The 23,141-nt window shown below is 42.9% G+C and overlaps 1 protein-coding gene and 1 pseudogene across 1 annotated transcript; one reads left to right on the top strand and one right to left on the bottom strand.

Annotated features, from left to right (window-relative positions):
• Positions 1 to 762: 762 nt before the first annotated feature.
• Positions 763 to 9,175, top strand: peak3 (PEAK family member 3). Its single transcript, XM_055943659.1, has 4 exons — positions 763 to 1,071; positions 1,305 to 1,474; positions 1,992 to 2,536; positions 8,051 to 9,175. The coding sequence occupies exons 1-4, from the start codon at positions 989 to 991 to the stop codon at positions 9,173 to 9,175; spliced, it is 1,923 nt and encodes a 640-aa protein (XP_055799634.1). The 5' UTR covers positions 763 to 988.
• A 636-nt stretch (positions 9,176 to 9,811) lies between these two features.
• LOC129810652 (ornithine decarboxylase antizyme 1-like) lies at positions 9,812 to 14,411 on the bottom strand (annotated as a pseudogene).
• Between the last annotated feature and the right edge of the window lie 8,730 nt (positions 14,412 to 23,141).

The raw sequence follows: 23,141 nt of genomic DNA on the forward strand, positions 1-23,141 counted from the left end.
ATCTCTGCAACCCTAGATGAACTGTACTGATGTTTGTCAAATATAATTATTAATAGGCATAAAGGTACCCACAAAATTAGAGTGATCATGATGACAAACCTGATAAATGGAAAGTAATTGAATGAAACATGGGTCTCTGCCAAGAGCCTGTCTCTCACTCATTCTATTAATCAGAGAGGGGTACTTCAGGACTGCTCACTCAGCCTCAAGCATACACTCTGGGCTGCACAACCACGCATAGTGGCCTTGTGCGTATGAGCCTCTATCACAGACCTACGTAGACGCTCACTCACTCATAAACATTATGCATTAAGTGTCTCATGAAAATGAACACACACACGTTGAATGTCAGGGTACTTACAATAAGACAGTTGTAGGGTTGACAAAACACAGATCATAAACTTCATTATGTTTAATTGTTGTTTTTACTATGTGCTGCAAAATGAATTGCCTCCCGGGGATAAAAAAAGACTCTACAACATGCATTCACACGTGTTTGACCAAGAAGATGCATCATAAAGCAATTGGGGGCTAGCACATTGAAGAAGAAAAATGTGATTTGAGATGCAATCCATAAAAGACACAGTACCAGGGAGGCAGAGACCAAGTGTGTGATGGATCTAACTTAAAAGGAAAGTGAGAGAAAAAAAAAGAGTGTGTGAAGTTGGGTGTCTTTTTGGTGTTCTTCCTCATTTTGTAGTTGAGGTTACTGCATAAGTACAGATATGCCCTCACACAGGCACTACTTTCCGGTACCAACCTCAGACTGCAAAGATCAGAACAGCAGATAAATATATTTCACAAGAAAGAGAGAAAGAGATAGACAGACAGACAGACAGACAGACAGACAGACAGACAGTGAGAGAGAGCGAGCGAAAGAGAGGGAGAGAGGATATTAACGTGAACCTGAGCAATAATATTAGAGACCTCAAGTTCCATTTGAGTTTGATAGACTGCTATTCTGAGCGAGAGACACCGTAACCAGGCAATGGATTGTGCAGCGATGGATTGTGCAACTCAGGGAGCAGAGAGACAGAGTGGACCCCCAGTGTTGCCTATCAAACAGCGCAGGTAAGACAAAAACATACAGTACAGAAGCTGCATAGCACTCAGATAGAGTCTATGCAGCGTCTTGACAGTTCGTCTGAACCTTTAAATGTGAGCTTCATCAGAAAAACTATCAAGACACTGCATAGAGTCTATCTGAGTGCTATGCAGCTTCTGAACTGTATGCACTTATTTTAGGTAATTAGTTCAAAGGACAGCAGATCAATTAATGAATCTGATTGTGTGTGTGCGCTCAGGAGTCTCTACTCGCGAGGCTCTAGTATGGGTTCCAGTGTGGACCTGGAGTTGGATGGGAGTGTCTCTAGCCCATTGGGACCCCATCAGCACCAGGGCTCTCCCTGTACAGATGTGTTCTCTGCCGCCACTGATTGCCATGCACTCCAGTGTCCCATACACCAGCGCTATGGTGAGTACAACACACATCTACCTTTATCAGACACTGTAGTATATATTATCCTGTTGATTTCAATTATAAAATGGATAAGGATATAAGTTATTTAGGCATTTGCTTTTTCCCAGCTGAAATATTAAATAAAAAGCACTTTCTCATTTTCCTTCCTTGTCCTCTCTTGCCCTGCTTCCCTTTTCTCATGTGAATTGAATGGGAGGAAGTGACACCTGAAACCAGGCCTGTGCTGATAAAGACCTGCCATAGCCACAACATTTATGTCCACATGTTTGTCACAAGCTCAATTGAATACAGTAGCTCCTGTCAAATATTGAATCTACGTATCCAACAACAGTTTGAGATAAACATTGTCTGAAATGTTTTTGTTGTTGCAGAGTTTAGTATTACTATTCTGTAATTTCTCTACCTTATTCTAAAGAAGTTCTTGATAATCATAGAGAGTCAAAGCGTGGAACTAGGCAATGACTTCTCTGGAAAGTCTATTACATGGTCTGTATTTCCCTTTATCTTTCAGACCCCTCTTACTGTCATCAAGAGAGGTTTTTCTCAGATAGCACCACCCCGCCACCAGTGCCCAAGAAGAGGCTGGCTCGAACCCTTTCCCTACCAGGGGTCTATCTGTGTCCCCTTTCGCCACTACCCTACAGTCACCAAAACTATGACAACCCTCTCTACATGCTGGTCCCCATCGCAGGCACTCAGCCCCATGTAGAGAGAGACGAAGAAAGACCAGTCCAGAAGAGCCCTCTCAACTTGCAGCCGCTATCTCAACTTGACTTCGATACACCTGATGAACAGCTTACCTACTTCTTCAGCAGTTTCTACAACCAGGGGGACATTTCTCAAGGTATTCAGCATCGCCACCTACTGTTCCTGAGGAGTATGAAACAGCGCATGGAGGCTGGGGTTCTCCTGATGAGAGTGTCCGGTGAAGGCGTTGTTGCATTTCAGCCCCAAGATTTCCTACTGTGTGAAAACGACCAGCCCAAGCAGATAGCAGGTTCACTGTACTACAGCCTGCATAGCCCAAAGTTTCCAGGGAGGATAATCGCAGCTAAGGTAAGGTTATGCTCATGATCTCAGGGCATTAGTGATTTAAGAGGCCGCTAGGGGGCCCTCGACCCAAATTATTTTAAATGTTTTTAGGAACTCTGTTGAGAGTTAGAATAGTAGAATACACAGGTGCAGTTTCACAATTCGTTTTTTCATTAGATTGTAAATTAGTCTGGCCAGTTATCTAAACTTGTAGCTAGTAATCATGGTTTAATTACTGACAGGGCATGCGGGGCACGAGCCCAGGGACCCTGACCACCAGTGGGCCCCCGTTGATTTTGTTAGTCACTCTCATTCAGATATCATAAGTCATGGCAAAATGTGTAGAATTGCAGAAGATGTGGTTTTAAACTGCTCAAATATCTCTCCACCCTATGGTAAAATGTGTAGAATTGCAGGAAGTTCGCTGTAAAACTGCACATTTTTCTCTCCGCACCATGGCACAATTTGTAGAATTGCAAAAAATGTGTTAGAAAATTGCAAAATCTTCTCTCCACCCCATGGCAAATTGTATATAATTGCAGGAAATTAACTACAGCAAAAACCCTCTGCCATCACGAGGGGGGGCCACTTAAATGTTTTATCCCTGCCCCCAAAAGGCAAGGGCCAGCCCAGCCTACTCTATGTGTAAACCAGTTTGTGCATCATGCTCAAGCAGTATTCCAAATCAAATCAAAGTTTATTTGTCACGTGTGCCGAATACAACAGGTGTAGACCTTACAGTGAAATGCTTACTTACAGGCTCTAACCAATAGTGCAAAAAAGGTATTAGTAGAACAATAGGTAAGTAAAGAAATAAAAACTACAATAAAAATGACAGTGAAAAACAGTAGCGAGGCTACATACAGACACCGGTTAGTCAGGTTGATTGAGGTAGTACATGTAGATATGGTTAAAGTGACTATGCATACAGTGGGGCAAAAAAGTATTTAGTCAGCCACCAATTGTGCAAGTTCTCCCACTTAAAAAGATGAGAGAGGCCTGTAATTTTCATCATAGGTACACTTAAACTATGACAGAGAAAATGAGAAAAAAATCCAGAAAATCACATTGTAGGATTTTTAATGAATTTATTTGCAAATTATGGTGGAAAATAAGTATTTGGTCACCTACAAACAAGCAAGATTTCTGGCTCTCACAGAACTGTAACTTCTTCTCTAAGAGGCTCCTCTGTCCTCCACTCGTTACCTGTATTAATGGCACCTGTTTGAACTTGTTATCAGTATAAAAGACACCTGTCCACAACCTCAAACAGTCACACTCCAAACTCCACTATGGCCAAGACCAAAGAGCTGTCAAAGGACACCAGAAACAAAATTGTAGACCTGCACCAGGCTGGGAAGACTGAATCTGCAATAGGTAAGCAGCTTGGTTTGAAGAAATCAACTGTGGGAGCAATTATTAGGAAATGGAAGACATACAAGACCACTGATAATCTCCCTCGATCTGGGGCTCCACGCAAGATCTCACCCCGTGGGGTCAAAATGATCACAAGGACGGTGAGCAAAAATCCCAGAACCACACGGGGGGACCTAGTGAATGACCTGCAGAGAGCTGGGACCAAAGTAACAAAGCCTACCATCAGTAACACACTACGCCGCCAGGGACTCAAATCCTGCAGTGCCAGACGTGTCCCCCTGCTTAAGCCAGTACATGTCCAGGCCCGTCTGAAGTTTGCTAGAGAGCATTTGGATGATCCAGAAGAAGATTGGGAGAATGTCATATGGTCAGATGAAACCAAAATAGAACTTTTTGGTAAAAACTCAACTCGTCGTGTTTGGAGGACAAAGAATGCTGAGTTGCATCCAAAGAACACCATACCTACTGTGAAGCATGGGGGTGGAAACATCATGCTTTGGGGCTGTTTTACTGCAAAGGGACCAGGACGACTGATCCGTGTAAAGGAAAGAATTAATGGGGCCATGTATCGTGAGAGTGAAAACCTCCTTCCATCAGCAAGGGCATTGAAGATGAAACGTGGCTGAGTCTTTCAGCATGACAATGATCCCAAACACACCGCCCGGGCAACGAAGGAGTGGCTTCGTAAGAAGCATTTCAAGGTCCTGGAGTGGCCTAGCCAGTCTCCAGATCTCAACCCCATAGAAAATCTTTGGAGGGAGTTGAAAGTCCATGTTGCCCAGCAACAGCCCCAAAACATCACTGCTCTGGAGGAGATCTGCATGGAGGAATGGGCCAAAATATCAGCAACAGTGTGTGAAAATCTTGTGAAGACTTACAGAAAACGTTTGACCTCTGTCATTGCCAACAAGGGTATATAACAAAGTATTGAGATAAACTTTTGTTATTGACCAAATACTTATTTTCCACCATAATTTGCAAATAAATTCATTAAAAATACTACAATGTGATTTTCTGGATTTTTTTTCTCATTTTGTTTGTCATAGTAGAAGTGTACATATGATGAAAATTACAGGCCTCTCTCATCTTTTTATGTGGAAAAACTTGCATAATTGGTGGCTGACTAAATACTTTTTTGCCCCACTGTATATGATGAACAGAGAGTAGCAGTAGCGTAAAAGAAGGGTTGGCGGGTGGTGGGTGGTGGGACACAATGCAGATAGCCCGGTTAGCCAATGTGCGGGAGCACTGGTTGGTCGGGCAAATTGAGGTAGTATGTACATGAATGTATAGTTACAGTGGCTGTGCATATATGATAAACAGAGAGTAGCAGCAGCGTAAAAGAGGGGTGGGGGGTGGGGGGCACACAATGTAATTAGTCCAGGTAGCCATTTGATTACCTGTTCAGGAGTCTTATTGCTTGGGGGTAAAAAACTGTTGAAAAGCCTTTTTGTCCTAGACTTGACACTCCGGTACCGCTTGCCATGTGGTAGTAGAGAGAACAGTCTATGACTGGGGTGGCTGGGGTCTTTGACAATTTTTAGGGCCTTCCTCTGACACCGCCTGGTGTAGAGGTCCTGGATGGCTGGCAGCTTAGCCCCAGTGATGTACTGGGCCGTACGCACTACCCTCTGTAGTGCCTTGCGGTCGGAGGCCGAGCAATTGCTGTACCAGGCAGTGATGTAACCAGTCAGGATGCTCTCAATGTTGCAGCTGTAGAACCTTTTGGAGGATCTCAGAACCCATGCCAAATCTTTTTAATTTTCTGAGGGGTAATAGGCTTTGTCGTACCCGCTTCACGACTGTCTCGGTGTGTTTGGACCATTCTAGTTTGTTGGTGATGTGGACACCATGGAACTTGAAGCTCTCAACCTGCTCCACTGCAGCCCCATCGATGAGAATGGGGGCGTACTCGGTCCTCCTTTTCCTGTAGTCCACAATCATTTCCTTAGTCTTTGTCACGTTGAGGGACAGGTTGTTATTCTGGCACCACACGGCCAGGTCTCTGACGCCTCCCTATAGGCTGTCTCGTCGTTGTCGGTGATCAGGCCTACCACTGTTGTGTTGTCTGCAAACTTAATGATGGTGTTGGAGTCGTGCCTGGCCATGCAGTCATGGGTGAACAGGAAATACAGGAGGGGACTGAGCACGCACCCCTGGGGGCTCCAGTGTTGAGGATCAGCGTGGCAGATGTGTTGCTACCTACCCTCACCACCTGGGGGCGGCCCGTCAGGAAGTCCAGGATCCAGTTGCAGAGGGAGGTGTTTAGTCCCAGGATCCTTAGCTTAGTGATGCACTTTGAGGGTACTATGGTGTTGAACGCTGACCTGTAGGCAATGAATAGCATTCTCACATAAGTGTTCCTTTTTTCCAGGTGGGAAAGGACATGGTGGAGTGCAATAGACATTGCATCATCTGTGGGTCTGTTTGGGCGGTATAAAAATTGGAGTGGGTCTAGGGTTTCTGGGATAATGGTGTGGATGTGAGCCATTACCAGCCTTTCGAAGCACTTCATGGCTACGGACGTGAGTGCTACGGGTCTGTAGTCATTTAGGCAGGTTGCCTTTGTGCTCTTGGGCACAGGGACTATGGTGGTCTGCTTGAAACATGTTGGTATTACAGACTCAATCAGGGACATGTTGAAAATGTCAGTGAAGACACCTGCCAGTTGGTCAGCACATGCCCAGAGCACACGTCCTGGTAATCCATCTGGCCCCACAGCCTTGTGTATGTTGACCTGTTTAAAGGTCTTACTCATGTCGGCTACGGAGAGCATGATCACACAGTCGTCCGGAACAGCTGATGCTCTCATGCATGCCTCAGTGTTGCTTTCCTCGAAGCGAGATAGAAGTGATTTAGCTCGTCTGGTAGTCACTGGGCAGCTCGCGGCTGTGCTTCCCTTTGTAGTCTGTAATATTTTGTAAGCCCTGTCACATAAGACGAGCGTCGGAGCCGGTGTAGTATGATTCAATCTTAGTCCTGTATTGATGCCTTGCCTGTTTGATGGTTCGTCGCAGGGCATAGCAGGATTTCTTGTAAGCTTCCAGGTTAGAGTCCCGCACCTTGAAAGCGGCAGCTCTGCCCTTTAGCTCAGTGCGAATGTTGCCTGTAATCCATGGCTCCTGGTTGGGGTATGTACGTACAGTCACTGTGGAGACGACGTCCTCGATGCACTTATTGATAAAGCCAGTGACTGATGTGATGTACTCCTCAATGCCATCGGAAGAAACCCAGAACATGTTCCAGTCTGTGATAGCAAAACAGTCCTGTAGTTTAGCATCTGCTTCATCTGACCACTTTTTTATAGCCCGAGTCACTGGGCTTCCTGCTTTAATTTTCCTGCTTGTAAGCAGGAATCAGGAGGATGGAGTTGTGGTCGGATTTATCAAATGGAGGGCGAGGGAGAGCTTTGTGCGCGTCTCTGTGTGTGGAGTACAGGTGATCTAGAATTTTTTTCCCTCTGGTTGCACATTTAACATGTTGATTGAAATTTGGTAGAACTGATTTAAGTTTCCCTGCATTAAAGTCTCCGGCCACTAGGAGCGCCGCATCTGGGTGAGTGGTTTCCTGTTTGCTTATTTCCTTATACAGCTGACTGAGTGCGGTCTTAGTGCCAGCATCTGTCTGTGGTTGTAAATAAGTTTGTGCAGTTTATGCATCATGCTCAAGCAGTATTCATACTTGAGTTGTGCACAATGCAAAAGTCAAGTAGAATGCAAACACAGCTGCACCAAATGTAAAAAGCCACGATAAGGCCAAAAGCCAAAGATAAGAGATACTCAACAAAAGGGCTCATTTCTAAGCTCCACCTCAAGCAACAGTCATGTTCTGCACCATTATATAGTGAGTTTGGCAACCCCTGACTCCAGTGACACATTTCCTCTGAACTGTCAATGGGTGTTGAGCAACCTAACAGACTGTACAGACAACAGCAAACATCCATGTCTTAGAAAGGCTTTTTAGCATGAGGAAGAGTAGCTGCTGCTTTAGCAGCAGCTAATGGGAATCCTAATTTTAGATTAGGTGTCTTTTGTAAGACTGTGAATGAATCGGATATGACTGTACAATAGAGGAGAAAAACATATTTTAATGTGACTAAGCCTTGTTAAGGAAGTGAAAGGTTTTTGGATGTTCTAATTTCGTCCCTGGTTTCATTCTCAGGTGAGCAGTGATGTTGGCCCCTTGTCTCAACCTACCTCAGTACCGCCCAATGTCAACATCCAGCAGGTCATTGTATCTTTCCCATCATGCCCAGCACTGGAGAAAGAACCTGGAACCAAAAACACAACCACTTCAGACTCCTCACAGTCTGATCAGACAGGGACAGAATCACCAGATGAGAGCAGAATTGAGGCAGACCAAAGTCAAGCGAAGTCTGAGGAGAGCAGTGGACCTACAGTTGCTTCACTATTGCTCAAGGGATATGCAGTGACAATTGAGAGAGACTTACCACAGGCTACTTTGGAAGACTTTGTACAAGAGGGAAGGTTCCTGCAGAGCTTTAAACCATTAGTGTATGAAAGGCAACTGAGTATTCTGCTGCTACAGTTAGCCTTGGGGTTACAACACCTGTGCAGTAATGCAGCCACTTGCGCTGAGCTGAAGGCTCAAGGCATCTTGCTGGTATGGCCAAGGGAGAGAGGGGGGGAAACAGGCGCAGACAAAGCAGAAGAAAGTGGAAGAAGTGAAGAAATTGAGTTATTGGAGAATGAAAAAGAGAAGATAAAAGGAGAGATTCAGGAGCTATGGAGAAAGTGGGGAACCCCTCGTGTGGCGTTGACCAATCACACAAGTCACAGTGACCCCAGTCTCTTTCAGCCTGCTCATGCTGCTCCATCCATACAGTCTCAGTTCAGAGTGTTGCTAGAGTACTGCCTGTACCTCTCTGACAATGCTCCCTCTCAACATACACAGAGTTCAGATGGCACCATCCAGAGCTCCCCATATCTACCAGGGCTTCTCCAGCTAGCCTCCTTGCTTCAGGATGGGGGTAGTGGGCTACAGATAGCAGACGTAGTGGGGGTCCTGCAGGCTCTGCTCTGGGGTCCACATGTTGAGCTCTTCAGGGTAAATCCCACCGTGCCTTCCACTCTGCACAACTGGCTGTCAGTCAAGCAGGCCCTTCTAATGCTGAAGCTGGCAGAGAGAGGGCTGATCCAGGACCTGCCCAGTCTGGACTGGGAGCACTGCCTGTGTATACAGTACATCTCCTTCACTGACTCTGAAACTGTGATGAGGGCCACAGCACAACTAGGACTCCACAACACAGTGGACAGGAAGTTGTGATTACTCATGTCTGTTTCATATCTGTTAATTGAAGTCTTAATCAAGGGTTTCCCAAACTCTGTCCTGAGCCCCCCCTGGGTGCACGTTTTGTTTGTTGCCCTAGAACTACACAGGTGATTAAAATAACTACTCATCAAGCTTTGATTATTTGAATCAGATGTGTAGTGCTAGGGCAAAAGACTAAATGTGCACCCAGGTGGGGTCCCAGGACAGACTTAGGGATACCCGGCTCTAATCTAATGTAAAATGTGGATGATATTTAACATTCATGTTGTCAGAATCTATCTTGAACATCTGGAATGAATAAAAGGTTAGCTTTTTTATTAACATTTTTCCACAGCATTGCTTTCCACCAAGGATATTGAGCAAATTACATATCAGCTCCAAATCAAATGTATATGCACTGTGTTCTATAATTAACTTTTCATGGATCCAAGGAGCCCCATTAGATCACAGTAAATATTTCAAAATATCAACTTAAAGTGCATTAGGTTAAATTCAACACCGACTGATCGAGTTTAAACAGATGCTTCTACAACTCTGGTACGCGTGCCCACAAATAAACATCTTATAAATTGTTACACATATTTCAATGCCCTTTCCCCAATCCCTACACACATAAACATAAGGCAAAAATCCACTTGTTAAGGTGAGCATTTTTATTCGGGCACTTGTTACAACATGCAGATTTCAGTCAAGTGGATCAAAACTAGAAATCAAAGTTCATGCACACATTAAAATCAAATCAATATAAAACATGAAAATCAACTTGAAATAGCCAAGAAAACAAAGCATAACATGAAGATGCAGCATGGACATTTTCACCATAAATTGTACAGCCTAGAGATGATCATTGTAGTGTATGGGGAAGGGGGAAATCAGTACTACACGTGGAAATTAGTAGTGTTGAGGAAACATTTCCCAAATTTAATAAGGATACATTCTTGGTTTAACATTACACACTAGTTCAAATGTCATTGTAATACTTCACATCAAAGTAAATAAACTATTTCACAGGAAACCTTGACCTTACCGAATTTTGATCATATTTATTTTCCCCAAGTGATGAAGTGGGATGGGGAAGGGTAGGTAAAAGCTAACGTGTGTGTGTGTGTGTGTGTGTGTATATGTATGCATTTGTGGCATGTTTGTGATCCATTACTCATCGTCGAAGGAGTCTCGTTCGATGCTGTAAGCCATGAAGAAAGCATCGGGGCGGGTAGGGACGAGTGGATGACCCGGTCTCACAATCTCAAAGCCCAGGAAGCTGAAGGTACGCAGCAGAGATGCTGAAGAGAGAAAAGGACAGTGAGAGAACTGCCTCATAACAAAGCACATAAAGTATTAACAGAGGTGTTTGACTGGAAGCACACACACAGTGACTTACCTCTGTCGTCTCGGTTCTTGTGGAAGCAGATGAAGACATGGTCAACCTGCAGCTTCTCTTCCGCACATTCCAGCAGGAGAGCGAAACTGGAGAGATTAAGTAAGTCAATGAGTTATGAAGGTAGTGCATTGCAGTCAGCAAGCAATAGAAACTAAGTCCATCCACCATGAAACATCAAACTAGTTGAAGACGCAACATGTATCTTTGTGCGCGACCAGACCAAATGCACATAAAAATTTGAGTTATAGAGCTGTCATTCTCATTGTAAGCAAGTCTGATAAGCGGTAGATCCATTCTGTGCGTGCCATTTCTATGCGTCCCTGTCTGAAAATTTCATTTTTTTGCATCTGGATATACTATATTTTTGGTTAATGAAAAGATTTCACAGCAGTTTAGCTGGTGCAATGACTCTCCACACTAGTTGTCACCTGAAATTCGGCAAACATTTTAGAATTTTACACACCAGCAATGGCAGAGTGATTTCTGCATATTGCGCCTTTAAAAGACAACAAAAACAGTCTAAAGTAAAACCAGAGGACAACGAGAGGTTGTTCTTGCATTGGATCACTGACCTGTCTTTGCTGCCCTCGGGCAGAGCTCCAGGGGGGATCTCGATGTAGATGTTCCCCCCTTTCAGCACCCCCCTCCAGACACAGTGCTTGCCCTCTGAGGAACGGGGCTCAAAGAGCAGGAAACGCACTCTGCCATTGGCGGGGGGCGGCTCCTCAAGAACCAGCAACCGAGCATCCTGCAGGAGAATGGAGAAAATAGCAGGTATGAAGAGAGGTTTGATACAGGTAGCTTAACACCAGAGGATGAAGGAGAAAGACACGAGAGTGGACTCACAGAGTAGAATAGCTTAGCTGAAAGATTGTGATCCCGCTGGTCATTCCCTCGCCCACCTGGGATCTTTAGGGGTGGGTGAGGGGCATCAGGAACACCACAGAGGCCCCGGACACGGGTTACTGCAACAGCGGGAACACCGCCTCGGACTGGAGGACACAGAAGAACGGAGCCATTATTCCTCAAGGATTCACTGACTATGAGCGAGCCTAACTGGAGACCAGGGAAAATGTCCCTTTGGAAGTCAATGTATCATCATTCTAGTCCATGTAACTCACATGACTAATATTGTAAAACATTGTCATTTGAATAGGTACCCAAACCAGGACAAAGGATTGAAGTTCAAACTGTTCCACTGACTAAATCTTTACATGTCGGAACAGAACACTTTGCTTGAGGCTAAATAAGTAACAGGCAGGAGACACTGAATGTGCTTTGTTGCCAACAAAGCAAATAAAATATCAGGATGTCCCAATGAGTTATGACAAAATGACTGCCTTCACCCAGGTTGATTTCTACCTTTGGGAATCAATTAGTTGACATCACTGATTAATCAGAGAGAACTGTCACAGTAGGAGTAGCCTATGGGGAGAGATGACTGCTACTTGTGGCAAAAAAGGTGGTGACAACGTCAATGGAAAAATACTGAGAACAATTTCAGCTAAAAATGAGGGTGGTAAAAATAGTGTCGTTTTTGGCCTAATTCAAGTCTGCACTGAGGACAAAAACACCAACCTCTTACGTCATTGAGACATGTGCCAGATTACCCACCACCGATCAGCCATTTTGCTGAAGCCACAACGTGAGTGTGTGTTCTAGTTAAGATTCAGAATAAGCTTTTGTGTGGGGGTTGCGCTAGCAGAGGTGAGTATGCCAATTCTCAGAGGTTGAAAAGTGAACAAACCCCATTAGGGGTGACATACTGCTCATAGACGCGCTCTTACGCAAACACCACTCCAGCGTTATATGTGGAGCAGGCATGTGAAAGCAAAGTAAGAAGCATTGTGTCAACCTTGGAGCTCAACCTCTGAGTAACAGTGATATACCTCAACCATCGTCAAGATGGCGTCATAGGCTCATCATTTGTGTGGGATATTGACTGGAATCCCTAATAAGTGGTTCTAGTGAATAAGGTTCCTTTGGAAACTGCATGACCAGATCGCAAATAATATCCAACTAGCATCCTTATGTCAAATCCCTGTCCGTTCACATTCCACCTGCACGTTGTTCCCACAGATTCAACAGCACTGCTATTCTATGCCAAGTTAAGCCTCTTCACAATACTCCTTAAAATCCCCATTACACTCTGCTACACAGTAGGCAATATTCATGAAGAGGCTTAAATTGTGACAGTTGGATTAGTCAGCTGGGAAATGAGTCTCCACCACTTGCGTAAGAGCCATTAACAGTTGAATGAATGTGATGTGGAAAAATACTGTCTCGCAGAAAAATACACTAGATATTAGGCCAAAGGGGAATCATTTTGAGGCAATCAGGGACACCTAACCTCTACTCAAATCACTTAAAATGGTGGGGACTAAGTTTCAAGAGGCCTCTTCATCTAGTAAACAGACTGCTGCTCAATGCCCCACCAACATAACAGACCATAAATAACAGCATTTTACACCCATTGGGAACAGACTTAACCAAAATAAAATGTGCAAATAGCTAGTTTTTTGTTGTTAAATTACCTACTTTTAGAGACTGTACATCCAGTACTTTGGTTGTTAGGCACAAGTACTGACTGGGAACTGACCAATTGGTAAGTTAGCTAGCTGTCACTCATGTTATTCTTAAAACTAGGATAACAGTCAGTCAAGCCATCAAGGCTTTTAATTGGCCAAACAAATATTGGTTAATAAATCCCATTGAGTGTGAGTGAACAGATATGATCTTGATACCGGCAGGTGAGCAGCTAACAAGTGTTGAAGGGTTGCAAGTTAAATATTTGCTGTAATGGCTAGTAACAGTAGCTAGTATCCTTTTCATATACAGACAAAAATCTGTATTTAGTGAGTCTGCTCGATCATTAAGTGGGTGAATTGGACAATTTTCCTGTCCTGCTTTCAAAATGTAACGAGTACTTTTGGGTGTCAGGGAAAATGTATGGAGTAAAAAAAATGTATTTAGGAAACATTGCCTTTTTTTTTTTACTGGTAACATACCACATCTTGTCTGAAATGGGTATAGACAACAACATGGATGTGCCTATTGCTTTAAAATCACTAGCCAGCTGGCTAACTAGTTTAACTAACATCTCCCAGAACATTCGACGAAATAACATGGGTCAGTCCATTTATTCCACCATTATTGAGAAACATATTGCCGTAACGTTAGATCGTTTGTTTCTTAATCTCACATATGAAGCAAGTAAACAGTACATTGTCGACAAAGCTAGTAAACTAACATTAGCTGGTAAACTGGCTAGCTAGTTAGCTACCGAACACCTGTCCTTAGACAAAAACATCCGCAGAACGCTAAATGACAAATTGTTCGAAATAAAACCGCAGCCAACTTTAATAACCATAATTATACAGACATCGATCAAAGCTAAATATAGTTATTCAACTTTAAGATAAATAACGAAAGTAAGTTTAGAACAATATTGTTCCACGGACTCGTTATTAGATACATAGCTAATATCCCCAGTAAAAAGAGTAAACAAGTGGCATGTAACGTTAGCTGCGTAGGCCTCTGTGGCTAATGAATTAGCTTAGCCCTTCTGGAGTTAGCTAGCTATAAATTACTAGCTAAATTACACTATCATAACTCACCTTTCACTTTCTGGGTTATTACTGGGCAGTTCGATAACTGGCATTGTAGATATGGTTTTCTCTTTTTCTCTGACAAAACAGTGGCTATTTAATATCGTCTTGCGTTTGGATTTAACCATAAGGCCAACGTCCAAGCCAGCAGATCCCTCTTGATTCTCTCCTCACCAAATGATTTTACCTAGGCTCAGGCTGCCAGAGCACAAGGGGAGGGCTGCTCGAGACAGAGGTCCCAAAGGAGAGGGAGTTTCCCAAATACATGACGTTTGATGAATTAAAGGTCCAATGCAGCCGTTTTTATCTTAATATCAAATCATTTCTTGGTAACAATTAAGTACCTTACTCTGATTGTTTTCAATTAAAATGGTCGAAAAGAAACAAAAAAAGCAATTTCTTGAGCAAGAATTTTGCTAGGACTATCTGGGAGTGGGGAGGGGAAAACTGAAAACTAGCTGTTATTGGCAGAGAGGTTTGGAACTCCATTTCTTATTGGTCTGTTAAAAGTAACCTAGGTACATAAAGCATCATCCATTAAGGCTGCAACTGCATCATTTCCATTCTTAAAACTTCATCAGGCTAGACCCCTTTTTTCTACACTTTCTGTCTGAATGACGTTTTTTTTGAGAGACCATGCTCTTCCAATGGCCGTTATAAGGGCATACTCAATTCTACCTCCCAGGATGCAATTCCTATGGCTTCCACTGGGTGTCAGCAGTCTATGTTCAAGGTTTCAGGCTTGTAACTTGAACGAATAAGAAAAAACAGTTTTAGTATAAGGACACCGGCTTGGAAATTCGTGTTTGCGCGGACAAAGACAAGACGCAACTGCTAAAATCGGTTTCCTATTGAACATACTTCTTTCCGTAAGAAATATTATAGTTTGATTACATGTTAGGGTATCTGAGGAATAAGTAGAAATGCATTTTGACTTGTTGAAACAAAGTTTAGGGGTAGATTTTCGGACTCCTTTCTTTGTATGTTGAACGAGTGGATTACTCAAATCGATGGCGCCAACTAAACTGACTTTTTGGGATATAAAGAAGGATTTTATCTAACAAAACGACACTACATGTTATAGCTGGAACCCTTTGGATGACAAATCAGAGGAAGATTTTCAAAAAGTAAGTTAATATTTAATCGCTATTTGTGAATTTATGAAACCTGTGCCGGTGTAAAAATATTTTGATGTGGGGCGCCATCCTCAAACAATCGCATGGGATGCTTTCGCTGTAATAGCTACTGTAAATTGGACAGTGCAGTTAGATTAACAAGAATTTAAGATTTCAACCGATATAAGACACTTGTATGTACCTAAATGTTTAATATTCATAATTTTTATGATTATTTATTTGAATTGCGTGCCCTCCAGTGTCACTGGAAGTTGTCCGCTAGCGGGACGCCTAGGCTTAAGAATAACTAGCTTTAATGGCAAGAAGGCTAAATATGCATACTTTATGGGACACCATTTTCCATCAGCATTTTCATATTTTTTGACAACTAGGGTTCATAAAGGAAACACCAAGTGTACCTTTAACCATTTATTAGAAAAGGTTACAATGCATAGTCTTTGACACTCCCTGATCTCTTTCATCTGTCTTTGTGCTTGTCTACACCCCCCTCCAGGTGTCGCCCATCTTCCCCATTATGCCCAGTGTATTTATACCTGTGGTTTGTTTGTTGCCAGTTCGTTTTGTTTGTCAAGCCTACCAGTGGTTTTCCCCTTGCGCCTGTCTGTGGCTAGTTCCTGTTTTTTAGTTTTCCTGTTTTTGACCATTCTGCCTGCGCTGACCCTGAGCCTGCCTGCTGTTCTGTACCTTGTCACACCACACTGGATTATTGACCTCTGCCTACCCTGACCCTGAGACTGCCTGCTGTTCTGTACCTTTTGGACTCTGACCTCTGCCTGCCCTTGACCTGTCGTTTTGCCTGCCCCCTGTTCTAGTAATAAACTGTTGTTACTTTGACACTGTCTGCATCTGGGTCTTCCATAAAACATGATAGTCTTGGCATTAGTGCTCTGCTCTTTCAGGGTAGCTCACTGCCAGAGCAAAGCATCATATAAATATGATAAAATAACTACAGGCAGTGAGCACGATATTCTATACCAAATTCCCTGAAGGAAGAAACACAGAACCTAGACAAGTGGAGAATGGGGTGGTGGGATATCAGAAAACAGCAAGCATAGTGAGCAACACCTAGTTAGAGCAGCAATGCAATGGCAGCAAAAGACACCCGGCATCGCGGAAGCACATGTAGAACTTGTCAACTTAACTAGACTCCATCAGCATTTCCCAAACTCAGTCATCGGGACCCCAAGGAGTACACGTTTTGGTTTTTGCCCTAGCCGCCCTGGACTACATGCAAGTAGAGTGAATCTCATTGCTGTTAAACGCAGCACGAGGGAGAGCTCGGTTTATTGTTTAGAAATTGTATTGAAAAGTTTCTTATTTTTTGTTTGAACCTTTATTTAACTAGGCAAGTCGGTTAATCAAAAATTCTTACTTACAATGACGGCCTACCAAAAGGCCTCCGGCAGGGATGGGGGCTGCGATTAAAAATGTAAATATTTGACAAAACAAACATCACGACAAGAGAGACACCACAACACTACATAAAGAGAGACCTAGTAGCTCGCTAACTTAGGTTTGGCTCAAATGACATTTTATTTGTCACATGCTCCAAATACAACAGGTGTAGACCTTACCTTGAAATGCTTACTTACAGTTGAAGTCGGAAGTTTACATACACTTAGGTTGGAGTCATTAAAACTCGTTTTTCAACCACTCCACAAATTTCTTGTTTAGAAACTATAGTTTTGGCAAGTCGGTTAGGACATCTACTTTGTGCATGACACAAATCATTTTTCCAACAATTGTTTAGACAGATTATTTCACATATAATTCACTGTATCACAATTCCAGTGGGTCAGAAGTTTACATACCCTAAATTGACTGTGCCTTTAAACAGCTTGGAAAATTCCAGAAAATGCTGCCATGGCTTTAGAAGCTTCTGATAGGCTAATTGACATCATTTGAGTCAATTGGAGGTGTACCTGTGGATGTATTCCAAGGCCTACCTTCAAACTCAGTGCCTCTTTGCTTGACATCATGGGAAAATCAAAAGAAATCAGCCAAGACCTCAGAAAAAAAATTGTAGACCTCCACAAGTCTGGTTCATCCTTGGGAGCAATTTCCAAACGCCTGAAGGTACCATGTTCATCTGTACAAACAATAGTACGCAAGTATAAACACCATGGGACCACGCAGCCGTCATACCGCTCAGAAAGGAGACGCGTTCTGTCTCCTAGAGATTAACGTACTTTGGTGCAAAAAGTGCAAATCAATCCCAGAACAACAGCAATGGACCTTGTGAAGATGTTGGAGGAAACAGGTACAAAATTATATATAGCCACAGTAAAACAAGTCCTATATCGACATAACCTAAAAGGCCGCTCAGCAAGGAAGAAGCCACTGCTCCAGAACCGCCATAAAAAAAGCCAGACTACGGTTTGCAACTGCACATGGAGACAAAGATTGTACTTTTTGGAGAAATGTCCTCTGGTCTGATGAAACAAAAATAGAACTGTTTGGCCATAATGACCACCGTTATGTTTGGAGGAAAAAGGGGGAGGCTTGCATGCCGAAGAACACCATTCCAACCGTGAAAAACAGGGGTGGCAACATCATGTTGTGGGGGTGCTTTGCTGCAGGAGGGACTGGTGCACTTCAAAAATAGATGGCATCATGAGGCAGGAAAATGATGTGGATATATTGAAGCAACATCTCAAGACATCAGTCAGGAAGTTTAAGCTTGGTCACAAATGGGTCTTCCAAATGGACAATGACCCCAAGCATACTTCCAAAGTTGTGGCAAAATGGCTTAAGGACAACAAAGTCAAGGTATTGGAGTGGCCATCATAAAGCCCTGACCTCAATCCCATAGAAAATTTGTGGGCAGAACGACAGCCCGTAGCAGCATTGTGTGATTTAAAAAATAAAAATAAATAAATGGGGGGGTTGTCAATTCCGCAACGCAGTTGGTATCAGTTGCTGGGACTGATACTCTCTGTTTAATGATCTTGCCGACCAAGGCCGGGTCTGAGGAGCTATTTGGCGTAGCAGCTAACATAGCTGCTAGCTACCTGCCTATCAAGCTAGCAGGGTTAGCCATTGTGGCTGGGAGCAAGGATTGTCCCAGATTTGTGGCTGTCTAGATCTCTGCTGTTGTTGTTTTCAATCTGTAACTTGCCCTGTTTGGAACTACGAGAAGTAACAGCGTAACCTACGTTGCTAGCTACCATGACAAAGACCTAAGCTGGCGGTAGTAATGTTGAGGACAGTGGTGTCTCTCTATCACAGGTGAAGGATCTTTTAAACTAACAAAAAGAGTTCTACAAGCAGTTGTTGCAACAACAAGAAAATAGCTTCAAGTGTTTTGTCCAAATATTGGTGGAGTCAGTTAATAAAATAATGGACGACCTGACTAGAGAGGTCCAGGACCTGAAGAACAGTTTGCAGTTCTCCCAGGGTCAGGTCGATGAGTTGAAACAGGAGAACAGCAAGATGGCAGCAATCTGTAAGTCTTTGAGAGAGGACATCAGTTCTGTGTGTGAATCCATGATAACAATGACAGAGAAATTAGATTATCTCGAGGGACAATCAAGGTGGGACAACATGGTTGTGGATGGAATTGCAGAATCTCAACGAGACCTGGACGGAGTCTGAGTGAGGGGAATGATCTCTGAGAAATTGAAGATGGACCACAGGAAGATTGAGGTGGAGCATGCCCACAGAACTGTAAAATCCATCACCCGCCCAGGTGACAGGCCCAGGCCGATAGTGGTCAAGTTCCTGAGGTTAAAGGACAAGATAGCTGTTCTGGAAAGAGCCAAGAACTTGAGAGGAACGTTTATCTTCCTCAACGAGTACTATCCTGAAGCTGTGTGCCAGAACAGGAAAGAACTTATCCCAGCCATGAAAGCTGCCAGAGCATGTGGGGACATTGCTTACATCTGCTATGACAGGCTCATTCTTCCTCCCAGAAGTCCGGCAGGGATGAGAGCACCAAGCCTATGGGTGACATAGCTTCAACCCCGCAGCACACACACCAATTGATTAATGGAGTGCTGAATGTATATTTTTTTCCTCTTGCTTTGTTTGCTCTTTTGCATATTATGTCTATCTCTGATAAGCTACTCAAGAAAGGGTTGAAATTAGCCCATATTAATATACAATGCCTTCGGAAAAGGGGGACACCTAGTCAGTTGTCCAACTGAATGCATTCAACTGAAACATGTCTTCTGCATTTAACCCAACCCCTCTGAATCAAAGAGGTGCAGGGGGCTGCCTTAATTGACATCTACGTCTTCAGCGCCCAGGGGCAGAATGACAGATTTTTACCTTGTCAGCTTTGGGATTCGATCCAGCAATCTTCCGGTTACTGGTCCAACGCTCTAACCTTCAGACCCCTTGACTTTTTCAAAATGTTGTTACATTAGTCTTATTCTAAAATTGATTAAATAAAACTATTTCCGCAGCAATCTACACACAATACCCCATAGTGACAAAGTGAAAACAGGTTTTTAGAAATTTGTGCAAATTTATTTAAATTATAAATAACAGAAATACCTTATTTACATAAGTATTCAGACACTTTGCTATGAGTCTCAATTGAGCTCAGGTGCATCCTGTTTCCATTAATCATCTTTGATGTTTCTACAACTTGATTTCGGTCCACCTGTGGTATATTCAATTGATTGGACATGATTTGGAAAGGCACACAACTGTCTATATAAGGTCCCACAGTTGACAGTGCATGTCAGAGCAAAAACCAAGCCATGAGGTTGAAGGAATTGTCCGTAGAGCTCCGAGACAGGATTGTGTCAAAGCACAGATATAGGGAAGAGTACCAAAACATTTCTGCAGCATTGAAGGACCCCAAGAACACAGTGGCCTCCATCATTTTTAAATGAAAGAAGTTTGGAACCACCAAGTCTATTCCTAGAGCTGGCCGCCCGGCCAAACTGAGAAATCGGGGAGAAGGGCCTTGGTCATGGAGTTGACCAAGAACCCGATGGTCACTCTGACAGAGCTCCAGAGTCCTTCTGTGGAGATGGGAGAACCTTCCAGAATTACAACCATCTTAGCAGCACTCCACCAATCAGGCCTTTGTGGTTGAGTGGCCAAACGGAAGCCACTCCTCAGTAAAAGGCACATGACAGCCCGCTTGGAGTTTGCCAAAAGGCACCTAAACCGAAACAAGATTCTCTGGTCTGATGAAACCAAGATTTAACTCTTTGGCCTGAATGCCAAGCATCACGTCCGGAGGAAACCTGGCACCATCCTTACGGTGAAGCATGGAGGTGGCAGCGTCATGCTGTGGGGATGTTTTTCAGTGGCAGGGACTAGTCAAGATCGAGGCAAAGATGAATGGAGCAAAGTACAGAGAGATCCTTGATGAAAACCTGCTTCAGAGCGCTCAGGACCTCAGACTGGGGCGATGGTTCACCTTTCAACAGGACAACAAACCTAAGCACACAGCCAAGACAACGCAGGAGTGGCTTTGGGACAAGTCTCTGAATGTCCTTGAGTGGCCCAGCCAGAGCTCGGACTTGAACCCGATTTAACATCTCTGGAGAGACCTGAAAATAGCTGTGCAGCAACGCTCCCCATCCAACCTGACAGAGTTTGAGAGGATCTGCAGAGAAGAATGGGAGAAACTCCCCAAATATAGATGTGCCAAGCTTGTAGTGTCATAACCAAGAACACTCAAGGCTGTCGTTGCTGTCAGAGGTGCTTCACCGAATTACTGAGTAAAGGGTCTGAATACCTATATAAATGTGATATTTCAGTTTTAAAATATATATAAATTACCAAATATTTCAAAAACTTGTTTTTGCTTTGTCGTTATGGGGTATTGTGTGTAAATTGATAAGGGGGGAAAAACTATTTAATGATTTTAGAATAAGGCTGTAACATAACAAAATGTTGAAAAAGTCAAGAGGTCTGAATACTTTCTGAAGGCCCTGTATGTAGCCTTAGAAATAAGGTTCATGAAATCAATAACTTGCTAACATCAGATAACACTCATATATTAGCCATTTCTGAGACTCACTTAGATAATTCATTTGATGATACAGCAGTAGCAATACAAGGATGTATATAATCTACAGAAAAGCTTATGGGGGAGGTGTTGCTGTGTATATTCAGAGCCATATCCCTGTAATACTTAGATTCAATCTTATATCAAGTGTTATTGAAGTGTTGTAGTTGCAGGTTCATTTGTCACATCTAAAGCCTTTCTTTTGGGGTGTTGATGTAGGCCACCAAGTGCTAACAGTCAGTATCTAAATAATATGTGTGAAATGCTTGATAGTGTATATGATGTAAACAGAGACATCTACTTTCTTGGGGACCTGAATATTGACTGGATTTCATCAAGCTGTTCACTCAAGAGGAAGCTTCTCACTGTAACCAGTGCCTGTAATCTGGTTCAGGTTATTCATCAACCTACCAGGGTGTTTACAAACACTACAGGTACAAGATCATCCACATGTATTGATCACATTTTCACTAATACTGTAGAACTCTGTTCTAAAGCTGTATCCGTACCCATTGGATGCAGTGATCACAATATAACGGCCATATCCAGGAAAGCTAAAGTTCCAAAAGCTGGGCCTAAAATAGTTGATAAGAGATCATACAAAATATTTTGCTGTGCCTCTTTATGTGGATGAAGTTAAAAAATATTTGTTGGTCTGATGTGATTAATAAGGAGCATCCAGACGCTGCACTTGATTAATTTATGAAATTGATTCTTCCAGTTATTGATAAACATGCACCTGTTAAGAAACTGACTGTTAGAACTGTTAAGGCTCCATGGATTGATGAGGAATTGAAAAACTGTATGGTAGAAAGAGATGGGGCAAAAGGAGTGGCTAATAAGTCTGGCTGCACATCTGACTTACTGCAAATTGAGAAATTATGTGACTAAACTCAACAAAAAGAAGAGGAAACTGTATTATGAAGCCAAGATCAATGATATAAAGAATGATGGGAAAAAATGTTGGAGTACAGTAAATTAAATTATGGGCAGAAAGGGTAAATCAACTCCATCTTTCATCGAATCAGATGGCTTATTCATCTCAAAACCATTTGATGTTGCCAATTATTTGAATGATTACTTCATTAGCAAAGTGGGAAAGCTTAGGCAGGAAATGCCAACAATGAACAGTGAGCCATCGTATTTATGCATAAAAAACAAATAATGAAAGAAAAGCATTGCAAGTTAGATGTTAGTTAAGATGTTAGATGTTAAGTTAGATTTTGTAAAGTTAGTGTGGGAGAGCTGGAAAAATTGTTATCGATCAATAATGACAAACCTCCTGGCATTGACAACTTAGATGGAAAGCTACTGAGGATGGTAGCTGACTCTATAGCCACTCCTATCTGTCATATCTTTAATCTGAGCCTAGAGGAAAGTCTTTGTCCTCAGTCCTGGAGGGAAGCCAAAGTAATTCCGTTACCCAAGAGTGATAAAGCGGCCTTTATTGGTTCTAACAGCAGACCTATTGCTGACAGCTTTTAGCAAACTGTTGGAAAAAATTGTTTGAGCAATTACAATGCTATTTCTCTGTAAACAAATGTTCAACCTCAGCAATATTGTGGATTCAGAGCTATCTAGCTAATAGAACTCAAAGGGTTTTCTTGAATGGAAGCTTTTCTAATGTCAAACATGTAACGTGTGGTGTACTGCAGGGCAGCTCTCTAGACCCTCTACTCATTTCTATTTTTACCAATGACCTGCCACTGGTATTAAACAAAGCATGTGTGTCCATGTATGCTGGTGATTCAACCATATACACATCAGCAACCACAGCTACTGAAGTCAGTGAAACCCTTAACAAAGAGTTTCAGTCAGTTTTGGAATGGGTGGTAGGGAATAAACTGGTCCTGAACATCTCTAA

This window comes from Salvelinus fontinalis, chromosome 14 (genome assembly GCF_029448725.1).
Source record: "Salvelinus fontinalis isolate EN_2023a chromosome 14, ASM2944872v1, whole genome shotgun sequence".
In the NCBI taxonomy this organism is placed as follows: Eukaryota; Metazoa; Chordata; class Actinopteri; order Salmoniformes; family Salmonidae; genus Salvelinus; species Salvelinus fontinalis.